At 44.1% G+C, this 18,109-nt stretch overlaps 1 protein-coding gene across 2 annotated transcripts in view; it reads right to left on the bottom strand.

Moving 5' to 3' along the window:
* GOLGA5 (golgin A5) overlaps positions 1-18,109 on the bottom strand; it is a 36,233-nt gene that overhangs the window by 12,216 nt on the left and 5,908 nt on the right. For both annotated transcript variants that reach the window (XM_028506921.2, XM_036013407.1), the window contains exons 3-9: positions 16,872-17,099; positions 15,359-15,578; positions 14,785-14,908; positions 12,142-12,345; positions 7,787-7,957; positions 4,669-4,797; positions 2,188-2,286 (exon numbers count right to left, since the gene is read on the bottom strand). In XM_028506921.2, the coding sequence (XP_028362722.1) occupies positions 2,188-2,286; positions 4,669-4,797; positions 7,787-7,957; positions 12,142-12,345; positions 14,785-14,908; positions 15,359-15,578; positions 16,872-17,099 (1,175 nt within the window). The remainder of the gene's footprint in view (positions 1-2,187; positions 2,287-4,668; positions 4,798-7,786; positions 7,958-12,141; positions 12,346-14,784; positions 14,909-15,358; positions 15,579-16,871; positions 17,100-18,109) is intronic.

Here is an 18,109-nt window from a genome sequence, read left to right as displayed (position 1 = left end):
AAGTTAATTTAGCTTCCTTCCTTCTGAATTCCTTCCCCACAAATTACGTGCAAGGCTGGCGCCACAACAAATAACTGAATGGGATTATCCTGAGTGAGATGTACTTACTATTACACAGGAATGCTCAGTTTTAAGATTATACTGTTATCCCCTAATCAACTAGCTCAATACTTCAGCATTTTTTTTATCCTCACCGGGGACATTTTTTCAATGGTTTTAGAGAAAGATGAAGGGAGGGAGGGAAGTACTGATGCTAGACAGAGGCATCAATTAGCTGCCTCCCACATGTGCTTGGTCTGGGGAGCAAACCTGCAACCCAGGCCTGTGCCCTGACTGGGAATCACACTGGTGCCAGCTGGTTCGCAGGCCGGCACTCAGTCCATTGAGCCACACCAGCCAGAGCAGCTTCCTATATTTTCTTCTAGAAGCTTTAGAACTTAGGCCTAGCTCCAGCCCAAGTTAATTTTTGTTAATTTTACAAGTCTAATTAGGGAATAAAGATCAAGGTTCATCTTTTTCCATTTTTAAAAAAGATTTTATTTATTCATTTTTAGAGAGAAGGAAAGGGAGGGAGAAAGAGAGGGAAAGAAACATCAATATGTGAGAAAAACATGGATTGGTTTTGCCTCTCACACGCCCCCAACTGAGGACCTGGCCCGCAACCCAGGCATGTGCCCTGATTGGGAATCGAACCTGTGATCTTTTAGTTCGCAGGCCAGCACTCAGTCCACTGAGCCGCACCAGCCAGGGGTGTTTTTATCTAGTCCCATACAATAGTATTTAAAGAATGAGAAAAGGGTCAACCTGGCAGTGTAATTTTTTTTTAACCAAGGTATTTTTCTTCTAACCCTGACCAGCGTGGCTCGGCTGAGTGCCGTCCTGCAAAGTAAAAGGTCACTGGTTTGGTTCCCAGTCAAGGCACATGCCTGGGTTGCAGGCCCGGTCCCCAGTCGGGGGTGTGCAAGATCATTTCTCTGTTTCGCTCACACATTGATGTTTCTCTCCCTCTCTTTCTCCCTCCCTTCCCTTCTATATAAAATATAAATAGAATCTTTAAAATTTTTTAAATTTATTGATTGCTTGATTTTACAGAGAGGGAAGAAGGCCGGGGGGCGGGGGAGAGGGAGAGAGAAAGAATCATTGATTTGTTTTCCACTTAATCAATGCATTCAATGGCTGCTTCTTATATGTGCCCAGACCAGGGATCAAACCTGCAAAATTGGTGTATTGCGACCACGCTCTAACCACCTGGGCTCCCCGGCCAAGGCCCTGGTTTAACAAAAATAGCATAATTTCTTACACAGAGTAGGTACCTAATAAATATTCAAGCAATACTGGAATATTTATCTCGGGATTAAACTAACGGGTAGTTTACGCTCCTTTCTTTTGAGTTTCTGCTAGCAAGTCCTCGGACCGTCTGTGAGCGTTCCGCAAATGTGGGCAAGGGGGAAGGGAACACTCAAGCCGGTCCCTCACTCTGAAACTTACAGTGTAGTAAGGCACCTTAAGTTATGGACTATTACAAAGTCTGAGAACTTAAAAACAAAACTAGACTATTCATGCTCAAACTAAGTCATTAGCTTACTAAAAAAATGGAGAACTAATCAATCTTTAGGTGCATTATTTAAATGACCACTGAGCGCATTATTTATTAGGCCGATCATCTGCAGAGGAGGGAAGACGGGGCGATCTACAACTACAGCAAACGTGAGCGTGTGATTCTGTTGGTGAATGACAAAGACCGGTCCATCCGGGTGGGAGGCCCATGCTGTTTTCTGTATGTTTTCCATTTCCAGAGTTAAAAAGAAAGTCAGTCTTGCTGACTTTATGAAAAACCCATCAGCTGTTAAGAGGAAGACTTCTCACTGGACTCTCCTTAGAAAAGAGAAAGCACATTCATGAAAAAGGCATCGGCACAGCCCCCAGTGAAGCTGGAAGGCACGGAGTGTCGGCCTCCTCGAGCCACTCTGGCCGCACGGAGCCGTAAGCAGAGAGCCGCAGAAACAGCACGTGCAGGCTCCGACAGCATTAGATGGAAATTTTGCATCAGGCTGAAAACAGCAGCTTACTACTGCAACAAGAAAACTCAGGTGAAAACAGGGAAAAAGAAGGTCTTACTGTATTCTCTAGGGGAAAAAGCAGCTTTACTATGGTATTTCTGCCCAAGTTGTAGAAGCTGACGCATACCTGATTCCTAAGTTTTTGAATTTCTTCTTCTCGATCTTTAATTCTGCTCTGCAGTGTGTTCTTTGTTCGATACAGATCTTCTTCCATGTAATGGAATTCCTACAAAGCGAGGCACAAAACAGAAGTTAGAACAGCGCTGCCTGGTCCGTCCCAACACCTAAACAGTGCCTGACACGCAGCAGACACGCGGCCCACACGCGCTGAGTGCACACCGAAGGAGCGAACGAGCAGATTCGGAGGGTCTGATGGAAAGTTAATGCTCCACGTGACGCGTCCGTGTGTGTGTGTGAAAGTCCAAGCACAAGTCTTTATGTGTTGTGTGTCTTCATTTTTCTAGAACTGCTGCTGGATCATATGGTAAGTGTAACTTACCGTATGTAAGTCTAACTTAAAGGAAGAAAACTTGCAAATTGTTTTCTGAATTGCTTTCAAAATACCTGTACCACTTCACATTCCTACAGCAACATGACAGCGTTCCAGTTCTTCCACATCCTTCCCAACACACGGTGCTGCCGGTCTCTTTCAATGTAGCTAATCCAGTTGGGCCTGTAGTGCTATCTCACTGAGGTTTCATCTTGAATTTCCCTAATGACTAATGACGTTGAACAGCTTTTCACCTGCTTATTTGTACCAGGCAGTATCTTGTACCTCTTTTGCACGGTCAGTAATCAAAGCAAGTGAGAGAGAGAGAGGCAGGGAAACACCGCCGGACTCACTAACCACTGCACTGATGTACTGCTAGTCTGCACAATGGATATGATCATTCAGAGTCGAGCCAGAGCTTAAGAACAAAGCACGTTCCAGGAAAGAAAGAGTAATTAACTAGCTAAGTACCTTCAAAAGCATTATGGAGCATAGGGAATACAGTCAATAATGTCATTAATACCCTTGCATGGTGACAGAAAGTAACTGGACTTACCACGAGGATCATTTTGTAATGTATATAAATATCAAATCGCTATAACGTACACCTAAAACTAACAGCATATTGTATGTCAATTAAATATCCATTTAAAAAAGCATTATGCTTAATTGTGCTGACCAGTAAGTAAATGTAGCTGTATGAAAACATACATGTGACATGGAATTAAGCTGCTAGAGCCTACTTTAGACACTAGTACAACCTGCATATTTCACAGACCATCAAAATTGAGATAACTGAAAAAGAGAAAATGAGGGAGTAATTAGGGTACGAAAATAACAATTTACAGAAGGTGTGCCTAACTTCTGAAGCTCTAGGCTAGCAAAAAAGGTCAGGTTGAAATTACCTAAATTGATAAAGAGCACGACGGGACATTTAATCCTACGATTAAGTACTTTGCATCTGGAACATCTGATCTCTGAGTAAACAGCCTGTAGCTACATTTGCTCCACTTGCCTCCACTTAACTCCCTCATTTTAAAAAAGGGCACTGGAAGTGAATGTGATTAAAACCGCTTGCCATAATAAAAATTATCTCTCTAACAATCAAGAACATCAAGTTTTTGCCCTTTAATATATAATAGCTTCTTGAATAAATTAAAATGCAATTTCTGAAAGGACAGCTAACCTTACAATTAAATTAAGAGAGCCTATCATGTACCCTGCAGGTTGCTTGCTACTCAGTGAGTTTTTCTCTTAATATGCAGGAAGCAGATGTAAGTGCTAACGAATATTTCTCTGAGAATCAAAACAGTTTCAGAAATGATCAATCCTATTGAAACAAAATCCTTACAGGACAAAAACACGCAAAGTTGAAATAGTTTTCTCTTCAGCAAAATAAACAGAATAGTGATTTTATTGTGTGAATGAAATAAGATAACATTAAGTGTCTATATAACAATGTGTTACTCGGTAAATTATAGATGCTATTAATATTAGATATAGAATCTTATTCTGAAAATGTGGCTTAAACATGTTTAACTGTATGGATACTGAAACTATTACGTACGTATATTAAAGTGAAAGAACTCGGCTGGGGGAGCAGACAGCTGCTAATTGAACAAGGAAGTATAATCTTAACCATGATTTGTAAACATAATCTGTACAAGCACTTTTTTCTCAGACAGAAAAAGAAGTCTAATATGGTGCTGATGTTGTATTTTTATTTCTATTAACTAGTATTTACTGTTGTTCTCAGAAAGTACGAATGTAATAAAACCCGAAAATCAACTGATGTTTTTAAGTTTTCTATACACACATACTCCGACAAGGAGATGAACTGAAATACAGACAGACTAGCAGAAAAAACCCAGGGACAGGCATCCTGGGCTCTATTCTATTCTGTGATTGGTTGTATGAGATTAGGCAAATCCCGTAACTATTTCGTGCCTCTGTTTTCCAGCCGCTAAAACAAACGAGGACTGTGGAACAGTAACCAGGCAGGAGGGACCTGCACCCGGTCTGCCTTCACCCTCTGGGCCCATCCTCCCCCCGAAGCCTCCCCACGTGACGCCCAGCAGACAGAGTCTTCTCTGGTAATCGTCAGTCTAAGGTCCTCACCTGCTTCTGTCGGTCCAACTCTGCCTCTAGTTCTTGTTTAGATGCCTTATGTCCAGCTATTTGGTCTTGCAGATCTTGCAACTGCTCTCTCGCTGACTCTGCTTCGCTAACCTGCTGCGCCTCCATATCCTGAAAAGACGAAGCTTACATGTGAAAGCAACCATCACTGTGCAGTTCCACCCGTACTGCGCAATCATCACGCTCTGCAAACTGGGGCCAGCAGGCCCCGGGGGTGGGGGGCAGAGGTGAACGAGACATCGTCTCAGCCTAAAAGGAGCATGTGACCTGACACCTCGTTACACAGCACAGCAAAGGTGAGCAGGGCACCATAGCTGCCGTGGTACTTAAACCATCTGGTTTAAGAAGTACAAGTAGACAGTAACCCACTGGGAGATTAATGTCTATGTCTGAAGCTAACGGCTTCAAAAAGAACTGAAACAGGACATCAGGAGGACTTCACCAGTCCCCTGCAACTGCAGGTTATAACCAGCTTTTGTGTTTGTGTGCACAAGTAACCAACAGACAGTAAAAGCATAACTTTTCTCTCCTATCACCCAAGATTAGCATATTATTTTACTTTTTTAGCTTTATTGCTATTATGTTTTTGTATCTGGGCCCATATGTCTTGCTCAAACTTCTTCAACAGGTGTCACTACTCTCAGTTCCTCAAACTTAATCGCCACCCCCTGGATCTTCTGTGAAGGCTATGGTGGTAAAACACACAGCTCTATATTTTCTTTTTTTTTATTAAAGAAAAAGATTATTTATTTTCAGAGGGGGGAGCAGGAAGGGAGAAAGAGGGAGAGAAACATCAATGTGTGGTTGCCTCTTGCACACCCCCAGCTGAGGACCTGGCCCACAATCCAGGCTTGTGGCCTGACTGGGAACTGAACCTGTGACCTTTCGGTTTGCAGGTTAGCACTCAATCCACTGTGCCATACCAGCAAGGGTGAGGTTTCTATATTTTCTAGGTTTCAAGTTAAGGGTAAGTCCATTCATACAGTGCTCTATGAGTTTGAAATCAGCATTTTATTTTGCTTTTTATCTTTTGGTACAATCTGCTTTACACTCATCTCCACTCGCATACTGTTTGAAAGACCTGACAAATTAAGGACACTCCCCGATAATCAAACAACTTTAGGGAGTTAGAGGAAAACTGCAGGAAGTACAATTATTTTCCCCTATCACAGAGTTTTCAGGGCTAGGAGAAGGCAGATTACTCTTTGTCACCAGCTTGACTAAGATGAATTCTCGAGAGGCAGGAAGTATGTGCAGTGGTGAAGAACCCACATTCTGGGATCAGACTAGGGACTGCATCCTGACTCTGCCACTATACTAGTCACGGGAAGTTACTTTCCTTCCCCGTACTTACATTTCTTCAAACTGTAAGTTGAGACTGTGTCACCTCCCTGGCAGGGTTGTGGTAAGGAGTAAACGAGAGGATGTATATTGAGAGCTTAGTGCAGTGCCTGGCACGTAAGTGCTCAGTGAATAATAGCTACTGTGATCATTAACAATTCTCACATTTTCCTAGACCTATCATCTTTATTATATACCTCATAAACTTAAGGGTAGAAAAATAGGTCAATGTAATCAATGGGGCTTGGGTAAGGATGAGATATTAAATAAACCAAACATTTTTCATAATTTTTCATAATTTTACCCAAAAGACATGTATGAATAAGACAGGATATGAGTAGGATTAGCATCTACTCAATTTCTAAGTTCATGGGACTAAATTCTTTGGAATTCAAAATTATTTACAGAAAAAAAAATATCCCATTTTAAAGACTATAAGGACAACAATCTTTACTGGCTCTTCTACTTGGCCCGCAAGAAAAAATCCAGGAATTACTTACTGAGGGCCTATTTACACACATCCTTATCCGCGAAAGAACCTTTGCGTATCTGCCTTTTACACGTGAGAAAACCAAGGCTCGGTGAGATAAATGCCTTGTGCAAGGCAACGCATCCAGGAAGCGCCGAGCAGGGCGTCTCCACCCAGACCTGACACGGGAGCCCATGTTAACAGACCAGCCTGTCCTCACAACTGCGACACGCTGCTTTGTAGCTTATGCACACCTTACAAGTCAAAAAGTCTGAGTTAGTGCACGAATGAGTATTTTCTGTGAAATTTTTAAAGAAGGCTTGTTACCCTGCACTTTACTTGATCCTCTGTCAAAGACTCTATGTTTAATCTAAATTAACGGTTCAATATACTCTTAGGTTAAATATAGTGATTAAAAATGAACTGCAAGATTATCCAGAAACTGTAATTAAAAGACCATCTCACCCTGGCTGGCGTGGCTCAGTGGACTGAGTGCTGGCCTGCAAACCAAAGGGTCACCGGCTTAATTACCAGTCAGGGCGCATGTCTGGGTTGCGGGCAAGGTCCACACTTAGGGTCATGTGGGAGGCAACTGAGGGATGTACCTCTTGCATGTCAATGCTTCTCTTCCTCTCTCTCTCTCCCTTCACCTCTCTAAATACTTAAAAAAAAAAAAAAAAAGATCTTCTCTGCCCTGGTGTGTGTGGCTCAGTTAGTTGGAGGGTCTTTCTATAACCAAAGGGTTGTGGGTTTGAACCCTGGTCTGGGCACATGCAATCCCCAGTCCGGGCACATATGGGAGGCAGCCCATTGATGCTTCTCTCTCTCTGTTCCCCCCTCTCTCTAAAAGCAATAAAAAAAATGTCCTCAGGTAAGGACATAAAAGATCCTCCCTGAGCCCACGCTAATATCAGAAAACATCCCAGTTATACAGACAAGCCCAAATTTAATGTGTATTTAACCACGAGAATGTGGGACCCAGAAGCAGGAAGATTCTGTCTGGCTCCCTGGTACAACTCCAAGCCTGGAGGATGCCTGGCACTTGGTAAGCATTTGCTGAATGCATGAATCCGGTTTCTTATGTTTATTATTCCCATTACTTGGCAGTCGATCAACAGACAAGAAACCTACTATTTCAGGTTCACTTCTGTGTGCTGACTATCACTCCCGCAGAAGCTCCAATGCTATTTCACTAATGCCCTTTCCCCAAAACACAGAACCAGCACCTCTGAAACCGCTAACAGCCGGGGGTAACCAGCTGTCTCCGGAGTGAACGGCAACGACCCTCACCTGTAACTCAGACCGCAGCTGATGCACCTGACCCATCAGCTTCTGAATTTCTTCCCTCTGCAGCTCCTTTTCATGACGAAGTTCTTCCAGCTCCACGCTATTCGCAGTGTTGCTGTCCAGGCCTTCAAAACCAGATCCTTCCTTTAAGCTGTTAATCAATTTTTCTTTAGACTAGTATAAAAAAAAGATATCTTTAAGCAAAGCAGAGATCAGCTTGTGTACTGAGTATCATCCGCCATACACCAGCTAAACCACCATGGAAACACTCAATGACATTCTCCGTCAGAGAAGGCCCACAGGCTGTGCACTGTCCTTGGGCTTCAGTCCCCAGGAGGGTGTTATCATTGAAAACTTCTCATTAACAAGATTTTTCTCGTATTTTCTCCTTATCCTTTCTCGTGCTCATTTTCCCCATCACAAGCCAGTCACGAAATATTTCTGGAGCAGCCCCGATGGGCTTGGCACTGTGCCAAGGGTCCTGTGTAATAAAGATAGCATCTCTCTTGCCCGGCTGGTGGCTCAGTGGGTTGGAACGTCGTCCCATAGACCAAACGGTCGCCAGTGGGATTCCCGGTCAGGGCACGTGTTTAGACTGCAGGTTCAGTCCCTGACTGGGGCATGTGCGAGACAACCAACTGATGTTTCTCTTTCTCTCTCTTCCTCCCTCTCTCTGGAATATATATATATAATTAAAAATTGGAGAGACAGATTAATGTCTCTCACTGTGGACAGTACCCCACCTTACAAACTAAAAAGGGAGTTACAAGTACCCAGGGAGGGCAATAAATACAAGCTGAGAGGCCACTTGTAGAGTGCCCCCTTCCCCAGGAGAGGAAAACAACTTCTAGGGACGAGAAGGCTTCATCAGAACGACAGCAGTGACGCCGGTCTGAGAAATGGCTAGGATTTTAACAGGAACCAAGAAAACAGTGCAAAGCATGAAAGGCAAAGAGCACGAAGGCCCGTAAGAACACACTGCTGAGACGTGCTCGATGGTCTGTCAGGACCAATCAGTGGGGGTTTTGGATGCCAGGCTAGAATGTCTGAATTTTCTTGCTAAAGAAAGAAAATTCTTTCTTTGGTGGGCTAAAACAAATGACAGACTATGCAGCAATATTTTCACTGATGCATCCCTTAGGGCAAGGGATATAAAAGAAAGAATAAATAAACGGGACCACATCAAATTAAAAAGCTTCAGCACAGCTAAAGAAAATCCAAAGGGAACTAACTATATAGGAAAACATATTTGCCATATCTCAGACAAGAGTTTGATCTCCAAAATATATAAAGAACTCACACAGCTCCACACCAGGAAGACAAACAATCCAATAAAAAAATGGGCAAAGGACCTGAACAGACTCTTCTCCAAGGAGGACATACAAAGGGCCCAGAGACATGTGAAAGGATGCTCAGCATCACTAGCCATCAGAGAGATGCAAATGAGAACCACAATGAGATACCACTTCACACAGGTCAGAATGGCCATCATAAACAAATCAGCAAACAACTGCTGGCGAGGTCGTGGAGAAAAGGGAATCCTAGTGCACTGTTGGTGGACTAGGATTGTCCAAAGCAGAATGGTGCAGCCACTGTGGAAAACAGGAATTTCCTCAGAAAACTAAAAATGGAACTGCCTTTTGACCTGGCAATTCCACTGCTGGGATTATACCCTAAGAACCCTGAAACACCAATTCAGAAGAACCTGTGCACCCCAATGTTCATAGCAGCACAATTTATAATAGCCAAGGGCTGGAAACAACCTAAATGCCCATCAGTAAATGAGTGGATCAAAAAACTGGTACATTTACATAATGGAATACTACGCAGCAGAAAGAAAGAAGGAACTCCTACCCTTTGCTATAGCATGGGTGGATCTGGAGAGCATTATGCTAAGTGAAGTAAGCCTGGTGGTGAATGACAAAAATGATCTCATCTATAAGTGGAACCTAATCAACAAAACAAATGAGCAAAACAGATCTAGAGACATGGAAATAAAGAACAAACTGACAGTGACCAGAGGGGTGGGGGGAGGGGGATAATGGGGGAAAGCAAGGGAAGGGTCAAGGAACACATATAAAGGACCCGTGGGCATGGACAGTGGGGTGGGGAAGGGGACAACAACAGGGGAAAAAGTGGGACAACTGTAACTGAACAATAATTGAAAAAAGAAGAGCAGGCAGGGAAGTGTTACGACCAGAGATGCGTTTCCGGAGGGTCGATCTGGCAGCGGTATAAGGCAGGTACTCTCAAACTCCAGTCAATGAGCCAGATCGGGCCCATCCATGGCTTGCTTCCGCACAGCCTACAAGCTAAGAACGGTTTTCGAATGTTAAAGGGATTATAAAATATAAAAACAAAGAATATGGGATGGATACCACACATGGCCTGCAAAGCCTGCAATATATACTATTTGGTCCTGGACAGAAAAAGTTTGCAGACCGCTGTATAAAGGATGCATCAGAAAGAGATCCAACAGAGATCCAACTCTCTCCCGACCACATCACTGCCGTAGTTTTCCCACTCAAATCTAATCATGCTGCTCAGGTTCTCTGATATCTGCCCCACTCCCTACCAGGTCTGTGAGATAAATCAAAACTCCTTCCCAAGGTATGCCAGGCCCTCCCTCCGTGATATGGCTCTGGACTGTCTACTGAGTCTTTTCTCCTAACTCTTCATCTCTAACACTGTATGTACCAGCGATAGGTCGCTAGCTGTGGCCCATTAAATATGCCACATTCCCCAAGGGCCCCTTTGCTCTGGTGCAGGCTGTCATATCTGAAATCTCTTCCCTACCGCAAGTCTTCCGACTCGCCCTTCGAGTTCCTCTCCACACTGCATCTGCAGAGATCCCTGATACCCCCGGACAGAGTTTAAGGGCTAATGCATCAACGACTCCATCGGATCAGCAACCGCAGTGCCCCTGCAGTATACTGAGCACTCTTTTAAGAAAGAGGACATGTCTTTTAAGCTTCGTGTCCTCAGCATCTATCACAGTGCCTAGGGAACAGTTAGGGGCACACACAGAAAGAACCTTCTACATGAATTAACCTATTAGGATGACAGAGGAGCAACAAGGAAGGGTAAAAAAAAAAGAGTTTGGAGGAGATGAACATGATATTTCTTGACGGTGGGGCTAAAGAAAAAGGTGGGTAAAAATGACACTGGAGTCTCACACTCTACTGCCCAGGAAATGGCAGTAATATTTACGGAGAGAGGGGACTGCAGGAGGAGCGGGTGTGGAGGCTGGGACACCCCATGGCAGGTGTGGAAGCTGAGGTCGAAGACTGAGGGTTGGATGCTGAAGTCACGCTGACGAAGAAGCACAGCGAGTACATAGGATAATGCAAAGTTAGAAAGAACAATGACAGGGGGGTTATGAATTTGAGAGAGCCCTCCTCTCTGGAGACGGGGGAAGGGCCCGGCAGAGACAAGAACATTAGTGGGAGAGAAGAAGGAAAGGTAGGGTAGTGTGAGTGGCATCAGACGCCAAAGTTTCATGAAGGCAGGAGGGTTAACAGTATCCAAAGCTCACCAAAATCAAAGTGGACGGAAATGAAGAAAAGGACAGAAAGACTTCCAAGAAGGCAACCTCAGAAACGTGGGGAGGGCAGAAACTACGTGGGTGAGTGAAAGCTAGTAACTCTAACATGTAGACAGTGGTTCTGATCTGCCTGACATTGACAGAAAGAACAGAGAAATGGATCAAAGTCATCAAAAAAGCCAGAAGGACTGTTTTGTTTCTCTTCATTCTTCCGCTAAGAAAGCAAGTGCTCTTGAGTAAGCTGAGCCAGAAAGACAGACAGTAAGAGGACAGACCTGTGGAGAAAGGGCTTAAATGAAGGGGGGAGGAGGTGCAGGTGATGCACTGGCAGACAAATTATCCCAGAGAAAAGAAAGGAAAAGGACACGGTTTCCCTGACATGAGACACAAGGAAAGAAGTTGAAAGTACGTTAGCGGACTAGTCTTTTCAGTAAAGACGGTAAGGTCACCTTAGTGCAAGGAAGGGGGACAGAGGTGGACGAGGCGATTCAGAGAGCTAGGCCCACTGCTCTGAACAACTGAACAGAGGACCAACACGGACGAGTGAAATGGCTGTTTAACAACGGATATTAATATTCTCCCAGGGAGGAGGCGACAGGCAGAAGACCTGAACTAGGTAGTGGCAGAATGAATTTTAAATTAAAAAGTGGTGGGAACAAAAGACATTTCATCCTTTGTATCATGTTTCTGCGTAAGGCACCGGAAGGGAGCCAACCCAGCTAAACACGAACAAACCTTCTCACAGATCCACAGTCTTAAACTGTCTCCCCGTTAACGGCACATTAGCATTCAAATGTATCCACTGCATGCTTACTTGGAGTATTCGAGTGGCTTTTTGCTTGTAGTCAATCAACTCCTGCTTGGAGGACTCCAGGCTGGTCTTGTGCATCTTGACTTGCTGCTGCAGCTCGTCGACCTTCTTCTTCTCGTCCGAGTGTTTCCGTTCTGCCAGAGTCACTGCCTCGGCGAGGCTCTGCCGTTCCACTTCCACCTTGTTCAGGCGTGCAGCAAACTCACTCTGCGGCAGAGTTGTGTATCGTCCTTATGACATGCTACTTTGAGATGTACTGTACAACCATCCATTAAGACAGCCACGGGATTTGGTGGCTCAGGCCAACAACACACCAGGCAGGTAAAAAACAGCCTCCATTCGTCGGCAGCTGCAGAACAGGGACTCTAAGGCAGTGGCTCTCAACATGGCAACCCATCAGAGTCAGTTGGGGAATTTACTGAAAATACAGCCACCCCCGGCCTTCCTCGGGCTTACTGAACTGGCATTTCCCAGGCTGGGCTCGGAAGTCTGTTTTTTAAGAATTCCCCAGGGAATCTGGGTCTCTCGATACCAGAGCTGACCTGACCTGACACTAGCTGATGACTGGACACTGGGTCTGCGGAAAACGAGCGAGTCTACTAGAAAACAAGCGGGAGGCAGAAGAGCTACGTCTTTCAAACAGCACGGCGGATGTCTCCCCTTTACTTCGGATTTTCTAGTAAGCTGGTCAATGTCACTTTTTAGCTTAAGAAACTTTTAAAGCTCTAAATAACATAAGGCCTGTCACTTAGTAGCCGATTTTTTGGAGACTTTTATTTTACCTTCATTTCAAAAGCTCCCATCACTAAAAAAAACCTCAGGAGGTGCGGCAGCGGTCAGAACGCATTTACCATCACACAACAGTAACTAGAGCTCGCACGCCTGGGAATCAGCATTAACGCCTCCTCTGAAAAGGAGGGGCAAGGACACTGCTGCCCACCGAGCATGTGCAGGGTGTCTGTGCAACTGAGAGTGGAATTTTTAAGTTTATTCGTTTTAACTAACTTAAATTTAAACATAGAAACTAAGTCAATTCAATTAACAACAGATTTATTCGGATATAATTCACATACCATCAAATTCACCCTTTCAAGACACGGGACTCAGCTGTTTCTAGTGTATCACAGAGTTGTGTAACCATCACCTAATTTCGGAACATTTTTAGCCCCAAAAGAAATCTCCTACCCATTTCTCCCTCGCTCCCAGTCCCTGGCAACCACGAGCCTACTTTCTTGCTGTACAGGTTTGCCTATTCTGGACATTTCATACGAATTAGATCATATGGTATGTGGTCTTTCGTGTCTGTCCTCCCCCACTTAGCGTAACGTTTCCAAGGGCCATCCATGTTTAGCACGAATCAGTACTTCATTCCTTTTGATGGTGGAACGCCTCCTTGCAGAGACATACCACGTTTTGTTTCCAGTTTGGGGTGTGAATCATGTGCTGTGAAAATTCACATACAAGTTTTTATGTGGACATATATTTTCAGTTCTCTTGAGTTGAATTGCTGGGTCACATGGTAAATCTATATTTAACTTTTTGAGGAACTGTCTGTTACTGAAAAACTTCTGAGTATGTTTAGAACAGTTGGGTATTGGATTTATTCTTTCACCTGTAAGTTTTATGAAATCTAAATACAGATCAAATATTTCAGAAAAAAATGGAATGTCTGAATTAAGTGTAAGACACTATATTTTAAAGACTCGGTATGCAGAAAAGAATGTAAAATATCTCATCATTAAATTTTAACTACATTAGATGTAGCACTTCAGATATAATAAAATATACAAATAACTTTTTAACCCACATTAGCTGATATTTATTTCAGGGCTGAATTATTTCCAGCTGTTTAAAAGAGCGCCTACTCCGGAGGGCCCTGACTGCCCACTAGACAGACCCGTGAAGGCGGTAAAACTGCAACACCAACACCTGTGCCCCACCTCATTCGGTGCAACCAGATTCCTGGGGGTGCGCGCTGGGCATCAAAAACGAGTAAGAGCTACGCAGGTGATTCTAACGTGTAGACAGGATCGAGAATCACTGAACTAGATACAAAAATTCACTTAAGAGTAAAACCCTACATAAGGTACAATTTTGTCTTGAAATAAATGAATCAGAATAAACTGGAATCACTAAAAGCTAAAATAGAAGCAAACAAGATGTTCCCAATCAGCTTCTAATCAAATAATGGTAATGATGGCTGCACGACCAAATTAAATGGAGAGATGCCCATCTCTAGTGAACGTGAACTAGTTTAGGCCCTCTCCCTCGCAGGAGCACACACCTGCCTCTCTCTGCCCCCTTTCCGCACCCTCAGGCGCTTTACCTTAGGCTCTCCTCTCTCCTGAGCTCCCGGCCCTCCTCCCGCCTCTGGAACTTGCTCCCTGAGCCTACGTGGCTCAGCTGGCTCACTTCTACCACCTCCGTAACTTTCCAAATAAACTTTCTTTATAATTTGGGAAAAAAGCTACCTTCAGTAAATTTGGCAAGGATCAAGCTAAGTTTTCAAATGCTTGGTTTCATCACAGAAACAGACTTTTCTGAAACGCACTGCAGGATTTTATTATAGAGCAAATGTGTCGTAACAAGCAGGAGGCCATCCCTCCCCATCCACACAGCGGCAGGACTCCTGCCTCCCAGCCTCACCTGCATCTGTTTGTAGCTCTCCTGCTCCCTCTTCAGCGTGGCCTCGGCCTCGTGCAGTCTCTCCTGGAGGGTCTGCAGAGCTTGGTTCTGCAGGCTGCTCCCTTCGCTGTGATCCTGCATGATTCTGAACAAAGACACGTCACGCGCAACAACTCATTTCCACAATGTACAGGTGACAAGGTGGGCTCATTTAGGGCATTAGCTTGTTAGCACAAAAGGATGGGTCCACTAAATGTCCTTAATGAAATCTTTTCCCCCTTTAACGGAACGTCATCTGTATTTTTTGGCATCCAAATACAAGTACGCAGCACTTATTACATGTCAAAAGATGAATGACACCATGCTCTTCACATATGTTTAAATTCAGGATTTGCTAACAAGGCATCTCAAGACTCAAATAGACTCATTTTTAACCACACACATTTCCAGCATTACCAAAAACGAATTATTTTCTCTTGTAAATTTTCAAAAGCTAAATTTTCGTTAGGTCGTAGGCACCACAACGTTTACCGTTACTTGTACTGGAACGAGACTCGTCCTAGTGCATTTTCTCATTATTAACGGAATTAGCTACCGTGACTTTTCGCTCTGCAAGGCTTCCAGCGCTTCCGTGCGAGCCCTCAGCAGCTGGTCGGCCTCCTCCAGTCGCACCTTCAGGACAGCCAGCTGGGAGTCCTTGGCGGCCGCCGCTTCCGTCAGGTCATCCACTTGGGCTCGCAGTTCTCGAGTTATTCGGTCACTCTTGGAATGGTCAACATTCCACTTTTCAATCCTTTCTCTTGCTTTGTTTAATTCTAAAAAACAAAAAAAATCTCTATTCAAGCAAACAGATCTTTATCAGAATGCAGATTCTCCCGAGTCATTTTATAGGGGTGCCCAACCTTTTGGCATCTCCGGGCCACACTGGAAGGGGCTGTCTTGGGCCACACATTAAATACACTAATACTCATGAAAACTGATGAGCAAAAAAAGGTTTTAGATAAGTTTACAATTTGTGTTGGGCCACATGCAGCCCGCGGGCTGTGGGTTGGACACCCGTGCTTCTTCCTGAAATTAGGAGCTTACAAATATCTTCAAGTTTTTTGCTCCAAAAGGGACACCCACTTTTCAGGCCAACATTCACATTTATATTACAGTTGTTAACAGGTTGAAAAGGGGCATGATGCTAGCTGCTCTTCTACAAATGTTTTCCCTGGAGATGTATCATAAAGCATTTGGAGGCCCAAACCAGCAGAAAAAAGTTTACAACACAGGATCTCATGAAAAGCTCTATCTCTAAGTCTACATTAGTCTGGGTAAAGTGAAGCTTTTCTAAAGTCAGTCTAACAAGGCAAACTATCTTCCTACTGAACTCCTCCGCCTCACCCCTGTCTCAGCAAAACTTACCCCACTGTCCCCAACTTCTTTCTAATTACCCCTAGGGACCGAGGCAGAGATTTCTTCTCCTCCATCTTCTCCCCAGCTACCCTCGCAATAACACTGACACATCCCCCCACTCCACCACGACCTCAGTCATGAGAGTAGAAACAAAAAAGAATACAAATCCAAGCCAAGAGTAGATAATGTACATCCCAGTACAGAAGCCTCTAATTTACTTTCTAATTATCCATTTCTGAGGATCCCGAGGGTTTTGCACTCCAGGGCCACCACACTGCACAATTCCTGAGGGTACTATTCCGATGAAGTGCCATGTTTAGTTTGTGTCCCCGAGAGCAGGGCAATGCAGTGACCCCGCCTGCTGCTGTCCACCGCTTTGTTTAACCCCACCTTTGGTTCATGAGCGGTTTCCCCAGGAGGCTCAGGATAAACCAGCCAAATAAACCACATGATTATCAATGTTCCATTCTTCTGAATTCTTAAATTTCATAGTTCTCACAAAAAAAGGGACCAAACCAGCCATGTTCTCTGTTTCAGGTTGATGGGAGGATGACTGGTCCCATTACCAAATCTGGGACCTGTATTTCCATGAAAACACTATTTCACAAGTCTCATCTAATGTATTTCTAATAGCTTAGCTATAACCAGGGTTTCAGTCTATTTCTGAAATGTTCAATTCCTAGTCCTGGATGACTGGAACAAGGCTCTACCTTCTTGAGTTTCCCTGGCTCTCTGAAGTAATGAGGCCATTTCTTGGTTTAAGGACTGGACCTCATTCCTCAGCAGCTGATTCTCCAGCCGGAGGTTGGACAGTTCGTGCGATTTGCCGTCATCAGCGGGCTGCGGGTGGCGATCAGCACAGGAAGCGTTTGATGGCGCGTTTTCCTTCGAAGAACCCTCTTGGATGTCATGGCCCGAATCCGAGTTGCTGGAGGCTTCTGTAAAAAAGGAACATGGGTGTGTCACATCAGCGTGCTCACTGCACAGACATCAGCAGCCCACTTTCGCAGACTGCCTTCCGACTCACGTGGGCTGCTACAGCTGAAATGCCGTAAGAAGCAAACTTAAATTCTCAATAAACTTCCCTCTGATGAAATCTCATTCTCATACATGGAGCCTACAGGCTCTAAAGATCCCAGACACACTGAATGAATGGTGATGAAGAACAGATACAAGAATACAGTACCGGTGAGTGCGGGCTGCGAACCAAAGTGTCACAGGTTCAATTCCCAGTCAGGGCACATGCCTGGGTTGCAGGCCATGACCCCCAGCAACCGCACATTGATGTTTCTCTCTCTCTCTCTACCTCCCTTCTCTCTCTAAAAATAAATAAATAAAACCTTAAAAAAAGGGTAATGAGCTGTGTCCCTTTAAAAAAAAAAAGAGTACAGTACCGGGACATATAAAATCAGGCATAACTTAAGAGGTTGGACTTAGTCTTCCTTTTGCCTCCAAATTGTTTTTGGAGAAAAGAAGAAAAGCAAGTCTCAACATTGAAAATATTGAAAAGGCACAGAAGAACAGCTGTGGGTTTCGAGGAGAGTTAATAATAAGTCACAACAATGAGTTACGTACCAAACTGGAATACAAAATGCCTTACCCAAAGAAATAGAGACAGGAACTCAGATTCATCTTGTTTTTAACTGCTACTAAATATGATGCAAATATAATTTTTACTTACTCTCAAAAGACTACATGCTGCCCTGGCTGGTGTTGCTCAGTGGATTGAGTGCCGGCCTGTGAACCAAAGGGTCGCTGGTTCGATTCCCAGTCAGGGCACTGGGTTGTGGGTCAGGTCCCTAGCTGGGGGTGTGTGAGAGGCAACTGATTGATGTTTCTCTAACACATTGATGTTTCTCTCCCTCTCTTTCTCCCTCCCTTCCTCTCTTTCTGAAAATAAATTAAAAAAAGATTATATGCTAAAAAAATTTAAATAACATGCACTAAA

This window comes from Phyllostomus discolor, chromosome 1, assembly GCF_004126475.2.
Source record: "Phyllostomus discolor isolate MPI-MPIP mPhyDis1 chromosome 1, mPhyDis1.pri.v3, whole genome shotgun sequence".
Classification (NCBI taxonomy): Eukaryota; Metazoa; Chordata; class Mammalia; order Chiroptera; family Phyllostomidae; genus Phyllostomus; species Phyllostomus discolor.
The sequence above is the reverse complement of the archived record's forward strand: the minus strand, read 5'-3'. Positions and strand labels throughout refer to the sequence as shown.